This window comes from Saccopteryx bilineata, chromosome 10 (genome assembly GCF_036850765.1).
Source record: "Saccopteryx bilineata isolate mSacBil1 chromosome 10, mSacBil1_pri_phased_curated, whole genome shotgun sequence".
Classification (NCBI taxonomy): Eukaryota; Metazoa; Chordata; class Mammalia; order Chiroptera; family Emballonuridae; genus Saccopteryx; species Saccopteryx bilineata.
In genome coordinates this window covers 12,705,779-12,717,896 of record NC_089499.1, presented here as the reverse complement: position 1 = coordinate 12,717,896, position 12,118 = coordinate 12,705,779, and the positions used below count along the sequence as shown (strand labels likewise).

General features: G+C 49.5%; 1 protein-coding gene across 5 annotated transcripts in view; it reads left to right on the top strand.

Moving 5' to 3' along the window:
• MYRIP (myosin VIIA and Rab interacting protein) overlaps positions 1–12,118 on the top strand; it is a 232,449-nt gene that overhangs the window by 194,842 nt on the left and 25,489 nt on the right. For all 5 annotated transcript variants that reach the window (XM_066244530.1, XM_066244529.1, XM_066244533.1 and 2 more), the window contains one exon: positions 705–944. In XM_066244530.1, coding sequence (XP_066100627.1) covers positions 705–944 — 240 coding nt within the window. The remainder of the gene's footprint in view (positions 1–704; positions 945–12,118) is intronic.

The following is a 12,118-nucleotide window of genomic DNA, read 5'->3' as shown; positions in this document are numbered from 1 at the left end:
GCCATAGAAGGAGCTTAGGAGATAGTCACCAAGTAGATAGTAGGAGCCATCAATGTAATTACTAGGCTAGAACTGTAATTATCAAGGGAATATCACACAGTATTCCTTCCAAATGCGCGAGGACCTTGCTCCATCTTAAAATGTTTGCCCTTGGCCTAGAATCCTGCTCTTCCCCTCTCTCCCTTTCAGCTGAGTAACTGCCCTGCTTTGAATCTCAACTCAAACATGGCTTTCCACAAGGAGGAGTTCCCTAGCCCCCAGCGCCTCCCAGCAGTTGCCCCTTCGTGGGCTGTCAGAGCCTCCGCCCCTCCCTGCCCCTTTCTCTGCGCTCGCCGGAGACAGTATGGAAGGTTTTCGTGTGTCTCCTTCACTAGTGGGTGGGCCAGGCTGGCTCAGCCTTGCTTTACCAGCCCAGTGCTGTCCCTGCCGGGCGCTCGGTAAGTGTCTTGTGAATGAAAACCGCTGATGAATTCCCACGTGTTTCTCAGTCAGATGCTCACCTGCCCGAACCCTTCAACAGAGTGTTGAGCTGCAGGTATGTGAAAGAATTAAAGTAAAAGCCCATCTGTAGAGAAAGCAGCCCAGGTCAGAGAGCCGTCCGTCACTTCGCGGGACGATCCTTCCCTGGGTGTGACTGGGGACAGCAGCAAGGCGCGGGGCCCTCACAGAGGTGTCCTCAGCTCACGATTGCGGTTTTCATTCAGGTGTCGGGTGACTTGTCAGAGACTGACCTCAGCAACGAGACTCGGGGGCCCCAGACCGGCGCGGACACCCCGGAGGAGAAAGAGAGAAGCGAGCTGTTCGGGTTAGCACGGAAAATGAGTGAGAAGGAGACTTCCTCGGGGGAGGACCAGGAGTCCGAGCCCAAGACGGAGTCTGAGGACCGGAAGGAAAGCCTGTCCTCCGAAGACAACAGCCAGAGCATCCAGGAAGAGCTGAAGAAGGTAAGGGCCGGGTCGCCTGCAGACAGCTGGGGCTCTGCGGCCCGGGCCGGGCAGAGGTTCTGCGTCTGCGCAGAGGTGTGCGGGGTGGGGGGGCAAAGAGCTGTCTCTGCAATGGCCCTCCCCCGGCACTCACGAGAGCCCAGGGGAGCCCCTGCTTTAGCCCTGATTGATTCAGGCAGGAAACCAGCAGCATGTGTTTGGCAGAAGGCTTCCAAGCCCTCGCGTCTCCCATTAGCTGTCCCTCAACACAGCCCGTGGGTCTCGTTCGCAGTTCTGCGCCCACGACCTCTCTCACTGGTAAGGGGCAGTGTTGTCCCACCTGCTCCCTGGGGAGTTTTGTCTGTGGACTGGGAACATCTGGCCATCCCTACTCAAGTCAATGATGACGCTTCATGTCATGGTCTTTGTGTCAGAGTGACCTTCCGGGTCATTTATCTCTGCAGTTTTCAGATGTGTGTGTGTGTGTGTGTGTGTGTGTGTGTGTGTGTGTGTCTTAGCCTCAGAACCCCTCTGTGGAAACCCAGTGTTTTAAACATATAAAAACACTGCTCCTCGCCTGACCAGGTAGGTGGTGGCGCAGTGGATAGAGCGTCGGATTGGGATGTGGAGGACCCAGGTTCGAGACCCCGAGGTCGCCAGCTTGAGCACGGGCTCATCTGGTTTGAGCAAAAGCTCACCAGCTTGAGCCCAAGGTCGCTGGCTCGAGCAAGGGGTTACTCGGTCTGCTGAAGGCCCGCGGTCAAGGCACATATGAGAAAGCAATCAGTGAACAACTAAGACATTGCAACAAAAAACTGATGATTAATGCTTCTCATCTCTCTCCATTCCTTTCCTGTCTGTCCCTATCTATCCCTCTTTCTGACTCTCTCTGTCTCTGTAAAAAAAAACAAAAAACAAACAACACTGCTCCTCCCAGGACTTCCGCCCGCCTCCCCCCACTGGCCCTGCTCTCTGAGAGCCAGAGCAGAGGACTGTGCATGTCCCCACAGACACAGGGAGGCCAGTGCCGCTCAGTGAACTTAGTGTGAAAACCCTTCTAGGAAGGAGGGCTTCGGAGTTCTGTCCAGCAGAAAAAGAACCCGTCCAGAACCATACTTTCTCCTGATTGGAGTCAGCCCTTCGCTGTGAGACTTGTCCCTGGAGTCGCTCACTTCGGCTGGATGTTGGGAGCCCCGTGATGATCCAAGGATGCTCACGGTCGCCTGCACTTTAACTCGCTGAAGAGTGAGGCTGTGGAGCATGGGGCCAGCCCAGAGACCTCCTGAGAACGGGATTCCCCAAGGTTCATGTTCTTTCTTCAAGTCAGCTTGGTTCTGTTGAGCCTCAGTAGTCACCCTTCCAGACCATGGGGTCCTCGGAGCCCAGAAATAAGCACTTGCTTCTCCTCTACCACTGGGCAGGTGGTCATGCCAATGGTGCTGTACCCAGGTCCTGGCTGAGTGGTTCTAAGAACCATTAGCCTCAAGGCGCAGGGCTGCATTCCTGAGAGAGGGAAGCAGAGGCGGACAGGGACTCCTGGCCCGAGCCTAGAGACCACGCTCAAACCCCCCAGTCTCTCCAGGCGTGGAGCAGCGACTCCCCCCCCCCCCGGGCCCTTCTGCCTTCCAAATACCAGGGTTCCTCAACAGCCCATGTAGTGGATCAAATCGGTTTTCGTTTTCCAAGGTAAGTCGCATTTCTGACCCTGTTCCTGAGAGAGATGATGTCCTATGTGTCAAGCATTTGGAACGTGAATGTTGGTTGAGGGCTCCAATTAGTCCATTCTTGCATCGTAGTCAGATTCGTACCTCCATTGTTCTGAAAACATTTTTATTTAAAGTGTCTTTGTTTATTAATTATCTTCACAAGTAGCTGAGTCGTTGCACTTGATTTTCACAAGGGAGTCCCAGCCCAGCCGATACCTCCCACACTTAGTTTCACGGAGTCATTCTCACCGAAGTCCTGAGGCTTCTCCGACCCGGGAAATGTCTGAGCGTCTTCTCGTGGCCGCTCCCCATTTACTCCCATCGCGTTACATGGACCCCCAGTCCTGGTCGGCGGTCGAGGAGGTGGCTTTATTGACTGTTGTTTGGGAAAACCCAGAGCCAGGCGTTTCTGAAGTTCAGTGCGCTGGTGGGAAACCTTTGGTTGAGCTCACAGAGTTAACATAAAATCAGGTGTTGTTCATGTGTGTCTCTCTCGTGAAATAACTCACCGTTCACAAGAGGGTTCACTGCCTTTCATCCCAGGTAGCGTTTCGCTTCCGGAGAGTGTCTTCAGCCTTAGCTGGTGCTGAAGTGAACGTAGGGTTAGAAGCCAACTCGTGTCTCGCGCACCCCCCTGCTCTCAGCAGGCCGCGTGCCCACTGAGGAATTCGTGTCCCTCGTCCCGCTTTCTGTTTAATGGTGGCCCCAGGGAGAAAGGGAGGCGCTGGCTGTCCACTGGGAGCTCCAGCTCTTACCCACAGTGCTTGCACAGGTGAGGGGCTTCACTGGCTTCCCTCACTCCCACCACCTTGTCCCGCGTGTGGAGAGAGGGGCGGGGCCGGCCTGGCTGGGAAGACAGAGACCCAGGTTCTCTCCTGGACCTCCGGGGCTTCAGCAGAACATCTTCCTCTCCGGGCAGAAGAGAACTGAGCTCGGGGGAGAGACGGTCCACAGCTCCGTCCCTCGCACAGATTACGTAAAGCCTCCGTCAAATGCAGGTGTTTCTGAGGGGTCAGGACACACTGATGTTCCCTCAGCCACAGCGGGGGAATGGGACACGGGGCAGGGATGGTCTGAAGAGAGAAAGGCAGAGCAGCTTGAAAAGGTTGTAAGTAGAAAGATCTAGAAAACAAAGCACTGGTTCAGAGCTCTGGCCCCACCAAAGCCCAAAAGTAAGACACCTGAGGAGATGGGGTCACGGGAGGTAAGAAGGGAGACAGGGATGTCTCGAGCTCTGCAGAGTAAATAGGACTGGGCTCTTGGAATGCATTCTGGGTAGAGAGGATATAAAATGAGAGGAAAGGAGGGAGGGGGGCAAGGAGGGAGGGAGGGAAAAAGGAAGGAAGGAAGGAAGGAAGGAAGGAAGGAAGGAAGGAGGGAGGGAGGGAGGGAGGGAGGGAGGGAGGGAGGGAGGGAGGGAGGGAGGGAGGGAAGGAAGAAAGGAAGGGAGGGAGGGAGGAAGGAAGGGAGGGAGGAAGGGAGGAAGGGAGGAAGATAGGAAGGAAGGAAAGAAAGTAAATTTTGCAATATTAAGAGAATCACAAGCCACAACTAATATATTCATTCTGAAAATGTAAAAATGAAGTTAAAAGCAGGAAACCTTATTGTTATAATAAAGGATTTAGTAATTACTGTTTTTTAAAAACACATCATAATCTCAACTGATGCCAAAATGGTTCTTGGAATCGCTTGACACATACTCCATTAAAAAAAAACCTCTTAATGAAATAAATAATCTGATTAAAAATATTCCTCTCAAAGCAATACAGTCAAAACCTAGAGAGGTTTTACCGAATGAGAACACATTGTAAATATAAAGAACCTCTTAAACATCATACTAGTTTACCACTGACCAGATAAATACACGACAGAGCTGTGAATGTAAATGCTTTTACATAAATGTGTATTTTATTAATCGAAATAGTATGTACAAATATTTTAAAAATAATAAATAAGTGTGGGTTTAAGATGTTTTTAAATTAGAGGTGAATAATTTGATATTTGTAATAATTTTTAAAATATTGACTATTTCTAAAGAAGCAATGAGCAAAACTGGCTCCAGAACTGTTGTAAAACCTGAACAGACCATGGAAGAAATTAGCAAAATAGTCAAAGAAATATTCCTCAGACAGAAGCTAGACTCAAGTGTCTCTGCCAATAAAAACCATCAAACATTCATGGTCCTAATTACTCTCATACTATTTAAACTGTTCCTTAACATTAAAAAATTGAAAGTATCCAAATTCATATTATTGATTTAAAACCTTGGTCTGAACCGGACCCAAAAATCACACACCACCAAAAATTAATTCACTGGTTAATAAACATTCAAAAAATCCTCAGTATGTTAGATTCTTTCAAACCACATAATAAAATAGTGATTTACAATGGCCAAGTACAATTTAGTCTAGGAATGTAATAGAATCATTTTTAGGAAATTTATTAATGTTTTCCATTATAGTTATAAGTAAAAGGGAGAAAAGATGATTGTGGTGTTAAATTCCTAGATTGGCGTTTGACATAAAGCAGGAAATTCATAAATGTTGAATGAAAAATGAAATCCAAACAACAGGTGAAGAAGTTAAGCAACCATTTCTGATAAAATAGGAAGATAAAAACTCAACAGCAAGGGGTGTTAGCTTTTGGAGGGTTTCAGACCTCTAGGTATTTGATGAAAGTTATGACCCCTCTCTTCATAAAAGTGTAAGAAATGACAATGATTTATTGATATATATATATGCTCCCAGGAAGAGTCTCATCCACCTATGCATCAGATGGTAGGCATACAGACCTGGGTCATGGCTGTGGACCCCAAAGTGGCCTATGAACTGACTCTAAGTACTCTTGGCCACGGTCCAGAAGCCCCTGATGAACAATAAATGAAACAGTTACCCAAGGACAAGAGGGCCTTTGTGGGAGTCCAGGAGTTCAGTTGAGAAGTTCCCACCACTGATGACGGAAAATCATCCATTCATAAAGACAACAGGAGAGGAAGAAAAGAAGAAAACAACAAAACAGCCAGAAAACAATTAAGAGGATGGCACTTGTAAAGTCCTCCCCTATCAATAATCACTCTAAATGTTAATGGATTGAATTCTCAATCAAGATATGGAGCAGCTAAATGTTTGTTTGTTTTTAAAAGAAGAAGACCCATCTATATATCTACAAGAGACTAATTTCAGCTTTAAGGACACACATAGGCTCACAGTGAAGGGATGGAGAAAGATACTCCATGCAGGTAAAAGTCAAGAGACCATGGGTAGCTAGCTAGACTTATACCAGACAAAATAGACTTAAATTCAAAAGCAGACCAAAAATGTGATTATATAGAGATAAAACAGTCAATTCATCAAAAGGCTATAACAATCATATATGTATGAGCATGGTGTCTTTTTGTTTTAAACTTGAGGGAGAGGGACGAGTAGGGAGAGAGAGAGAGAGAGAAGCATCAACTCATTGTTCTACAGAGTTGTGCCATTGATACCGTCTCTATGTGCCCTGACTGGGGTTTTAACTGGTTACATTGGGTTCGATCTGGTGCCCTTGGGATCCTGCCAGCGACCTCGGCACTCCAGCACGACACTCTATCCACTGCGTCACTAGCCAGAGCCATATATTAGAGCACCTAAACATATTAAGCAAACACTAACAGATCTAAAGGGAGAAATAGATGACAATACAATATTAGTGGGGGACTTCAATACTTTGAATAGATCATCCAGTCAGAAAAGCACTATGGAAATGATGGACTTAAACTATATATCAAATGAACCCAACCGACCCATACAGAACATTCCACACAACAGCAGCAGAATATACTTCCTTCTCTAGCACAAAACATTCTTCAAGATGGATCATATGTTAGATCACAAAACAGGCTCTCCACAAATTTGAGAACATTGACATGATACCAAATATCTTTTCCAGCCACTATGGTATGAAACTAGCGATTAATAACAGGAGGAAAACTAGAGTATTCACAAATATGTAGACACATAAGTCACACACTCTTGAACAACCAGTGGGTCAAAGAAGGAATCGTTGGTAACTTGGTGACTCAAAGCCATTGATGTATGCACACCCTTGGATGCAGCAATCACACTTTCCTTCACTTATTCTGAGGGATAGCAGTGGACAAGCAGCCAAGGGGATCTCAGTGTGGTTCATCAAGCATTGTAATTGCATTGCAGGAAAAGATTGAAACAGCCCCATCGTCCAAGAGTAAGGGAATCTTGGGGAAATGGGAGGGGATGAACTCCATGAAACGGCAAGGGCGTAGTCATTGAAATAGCAAAGACAGATTGGTCCAGACACAAATAAGTGGGTAAATGTCATGTCAGGAAGTCGGAGAGGTTTTCTTTTATGTTCTCTGCTTGTCCTTCCTCTCTCTAGTTCTCTGACTAGAGGGCAGGTTTGTCTTCTGAAAGCGCGGGGGATAATGGGACTGGAGTTTCAAACTTATGGAGAGGGTTGGAAATAGCTATTGCCTAGAAGGGGAGAGAAAAGACTGGAGAGAGAAAGAGTCGCCCCAGGCAGCAGTAGAGACTTGGGGAAAGTCAGAGATCACAGACGTTTACCTGAGATACAGAGTCTGTAAGAGCACACAGCAACCTTACAAATAAATAGGGGGAAAAATGCATTCTATTTGAAGAGAAGGTCTGTTCGTAGCAGGCCTGCTCCTAAACCCACATCATCCAGAATAATTACACAGTACAGCCCAAGTGGTTCTGGGGATTACGCTAGGATGCCCCGCGGCAGTAGTTTCTCGTTTAGCCATTAATTTGCCATCAACTAAATTTTCAGATGAGCCTCAAACCAGACTGGGGGAGGTGGAGGGAGAAAGCAGAAATTAATTCCATCCATAACAGAAGCAGAGCATGTGAAATTAAAACCTAAGGAGAAAACTGCCAATCTCCAAGAAACCTAGTGAGGAAAGATAGCGGAACGATGAATTCCTCCCAGATCAAGGCAGGCGTTTCATGTCATTCAAATCAAAATCCAAACCAGGTATTTTTTTTTTAATCATGTGATAGAATACAATCAACAATAATTTAGAAATGTTTAGGAAAAAAATAAAAGAGGAGTGAAAAGGGCCTGTCTGTTAAGATAATACATTCAAGGCACAATAACGAAGTTTGTGAATATTGAAACAGGATGCAATGGATGAGTTCAGAGTATAGCCCAGAACAGTGGTCCCCAACCTTTTTTGGGCCACGGACCGGTTTAATATCAGAAAATATTCTCACGGACCGGCCTTTAGGGTGGGACGGATAAATGTATCACGTGACCGAGACAAGCGTCAAGAGTGAGTCTTAGACGGATGTAACAGAGGGAATCTGGTCATTTAAAAAAAATAAAACATCGTTCAGACTTAAATATAAATAAAATGGAAATAATGTAAGTTATTTATTCTTTCTCTGTGGACTGGTACCAAATGGCCCACGGACCGGTACTGGTCCGCGGCCCGGGGATTGGGGACCACTGGCCTAGAACATATTAAAAATGATCTCGCTGCATATCTTATGCTTTCTATCCACCTCTCCCCTCTGGTTGTGAAGAGATCGCTTCTTAATAAACGCTGCTGGGCCACATGTTCGCTTGTTCCTTCAGGGAGGGGAGAAGGACGAGAGGGAAGTCCTTAGTTCTCGCTCCAGTCAAGGAACAGCCGGGCCTCCCTGGTTTGCGGGCCCAGCGATACATACAGGAGACAACGGAGAAAGACATGCCCAACTTCCCTTGGGAGAGGCGGTGCCTCCCCAGCTGGAGAGTTAGAGACCCTGTTCATTCACCATTGAGTCTACAAGCAATTGCTGAACTGAGAGGGACAGTGCAGTAGGAATAAGAAAGGAAAATCCCTGCTCTCGCAGGAAACAGCAGATGACTCTGTACACACACAGGGGAAGATGTCGGGTGGTGACAAGTGCTTAGAGGACTGAGCAGGGCAGTGGTGGGTGGTGGGCGCGCATCGGAAGGAGGTTGGGTCCTGGATGATCTGGCCCCTTCTGACCAGGCATCTGTCGGAGGGAGATCTGAAGGGCAAGAAGGAAGAAGTCGGGCAAAGATCTCAAGGACGAGCTCACCCAGCAGAGGAACGCATGCCGGGCCTGAAGGCGAAAATGACCTTGACAACGTCATGGGGCAGCTTAGAGAGACGCAGGGTGGCCGGAACCAGGCGGCCCAGGGGAGAGCGTGGGGAAGTGAGAGAGCCGGGGCCGGCAGGCGGGGCCATGTGGGCCATGCCAAGAACTTCCGCTCCATTCCGGACCAGACGGGACAGGTTTCGGCAGCGGAGTTGCGAGGGGACACTTTCATTTATCCAGTCGCCCTGGCTGCGGTGGGCCACCTCCTTTCCCAGTGAGTGTGGAAGGTGGGAAGCCCCGTCTTGCTGGGCTTCTTCACAGCTGAGTGTGTGCCCTGGTGGCATCTCCTGGTTGCCACCAGCAGGGAGAGAAATGTTTTCAGTTGGTGCCAGGAACCATTTTTTCCCCCTTGAGGAATAGCCAATATACAGACGCAAAAAATATGGACGACCGCCGTCACCTCCTCAGCCAGGGAAGGAAGTCCAGCCTGCTCTGCACTTCCAGCCTGCTCTGCACATGCCAGGGAAGGTGTGGTCCAAGGCGATGACGCTGGCATCCCCCTCCTCTACCCCCCTCGCCAGGTGCCGAGGTGGCCTTGCTCAGGTGACCCACATCAAACAGCGGGGACTCCACCCAGGAAGGGCAAGAAAAGGACCTCAGGGAAACGAGCAGGCCAGTGGGTTTAATTCTGGGACTAAAATGCAAACAACATATTGAAAACAATGTATTTCTATAATCAGCGTTTTTATAAACATCTTACTGCCATCGTAAGCGGCTTCACCATCCAAACCTCGATGAGTTAGAAGCCACTCCTGGGGGTCTCTCGTCTAATCGCTGGTCCGCTTCGCTGGTACGCTTCGTCCCAGGTTATTACGTATGCTAATGGATTAGGTCTGTGCTCGGATTTCTTTCCACAACTCCGTGCCAAGTCACTCTTCAGGGACGTGAGTCTGTTGGTGGAGATCGGATTTTGACGGGTTGCGGAGGCATCGCCGGAGGGCCTTATGTTTCCTGAGAGCTGAGACACATTTGCATTGAGTTTTCCAGCAGATTTCTGTCAGCTATCTAGGAGGACATATGGGGTTTCTTTTCTTACCTTTGAAAAGGGGTGGGGAGGGAATTGTGAAATCAGGGCATTTGGGCAAATTTCTTGCTTGCCTGGTAGTTTGATAGAAGCATTTCCCAAAGCCAGGACAGCGTCTGTAACGAGGGGCGGGGAGGGAGCGGCAGACTGGGCGGTCCGGGTCACACTCAGAGCAGAGTTTCTTAGAGACCACGTCCTTTGTCGCTCTGATTGTCCTCGGAGGTTCGCTCCCAGGTGGGCTCAGAATAGGAGCTCGTCCCTCGGTGGATCTCAAGCTCCCGTGTGTGGCTGGCTCCCTGGCACGCCACATCTGGTCGATGTCAGTTGGTGGGGCTCGGAACCACCCGCGGGCCCCCTGCATTAGGCCTTTCTCTTGCTGATCAGCTGTTCTCTGATCTGATTATCCAGTTCACTTCTATTCCATCATCACTCTCCACAGTCCCCTGGGTCCCGGGACCTGTGCACGTGGAAGAGGTAATAGGACAGGGGACGGAGTGTGGACTCTGAAGACCAGAGTCTCCGGGCGCAGATCCCAGCCTGGGTCCCGGGACCTGTGCACGTGGAAGAGGTATAGGACAGGGGACGGAGTGTGGACTCGGAAGACCAGAGTCTCTGGGCACAACTCCCAGCCCTGCAGCTTCTTCACGGAGCCACGGTGCCTTCATCCCAGAAGATGGGATGAAACATCAACCAGGGCAGGCTGTTGTGAGGTTTAAAGGAAATGATGACAAGCCTCGAGTCTTACTTGGCTCTGGAATGCCACCAGGAAGGCCAGCCCTTTGTGTTCCAACATGTGAGAGCTCTTTCTGGTATTCGGAATGCCCACCGCCCCCCCACTACCTCGCTGAAGGGCATTCACTTATCCCTAGGCTACAAGGAAGACTGGAGGACCCCACATCTCCTCATTTTTACTAAAGCCAAGTATGAAGGTTGTACGTCCCCAAAACCCACTCAGGAAACTTGACATCAAAAATAATGGATTCGAGATAGAGATCGAACAAAGCACTTGAGGTTACCCCATTTTTGGCATTTGGAAATCACTCAGTCTCTTGGGTTGTGAGAAAGGAACTTTGGAATATTACATTTTTTCTTATTTCAAAAGCCTAGTGGCCCTGGCTGGTAGGCTCAGTGGATAAAGCATCAGCCCAGCGTACAGATATCCCAGGTTTAATTCCCAGTCAGGGTACACAGGAGAAGCGATCATCTGCTTCTCTTCCCCTCCCCCTCTCCATTCTCGCTGTCTTTCCCTCTCACAGCCAGTGGCTGGACTGGTTCAAGATCGGCCCCAGGCACTGAGGATAGCTGGGTTGGTCTGAGCATCAGCCTCAGGTGCTAAAATTAGCTCAATTGGGCCGAGCGACAGCCCCAGATGGGGTTGCCGGGTGGATCCTGGTTGAGGCACATGTGAGAGTCTGTCTCAGCATCTCCCCTCCTCTCACTTAAAAAAAGAAAAAAAGCCTAGTGAACCTTTCTTTCTCTGCTGGCGTTTAAGTCTCCTTTACAGGCATCTGTTTCTTCCAGGTCGCTCAGCTGGAGGGCACCACGGCCAGCACGGCCATCCCCCCTCTTCTTCCCTCCTCTCCAGCACCCTCAGCTCCCTTCCAGAGCAGTGTGCCTTTCCTCCTTCCATCCCCACAGCCGCCGTCCTGCCGGGGGCCCTCGGGGCCTGTGATTCGAGCGGCAGTCATCGTTTCCTGTGCTTTCTCTGCCTGTGCTTTCTCTGCCTGTGCTTCTCCCAGCCCTGAACTCATCCCTCCTATGGCCGTCAGAACTAGCTTTCTAAAGCACAGGCTTCTCCGGCCAGCAGATTGAGGACCTGAGCTTGGAAATCAAACAGAGCTGGGTGCAAACCCCCGCTCCTTCGGGGCAAACCCCACACCTCGCTAAGCTCCGTTCCTTGTCTGTAAGACAGTAATCATAGGACCTGTGTCCCAGGGCAGTTTGGGGGGCTAAACGCGCCGAAGCAAATAAAGTGGGGATCCCAGAGCCCAGCACGTAGTCTGCGTTCGGTACGTGACAGCTCTGGATAACAAGAACTGCAAGGACCCGCAGTGGCGCCTGGTGACCAGCTGTCCGAAGCTCAGACTGTGGAGCGTGGCATTCCGACTGCTGGAACCCCGGCCGTCACACCTCCCCTCCCCCCCTTGTCACCTCTGCACACCCTAGCTGTGGTTTGTTCCTCGCACAATACACGTGTCACACCTTCAAGGCCTCTGTCCTTATATTCTTCAGTCACAAGTCCCCTTCTGCCACCTCTCCGTTTCTCAGCATCTTTCTGGTGCTTCCGGTCTAACCCCGAAGTCCCATGCTGGCCGAGCTGCTTGT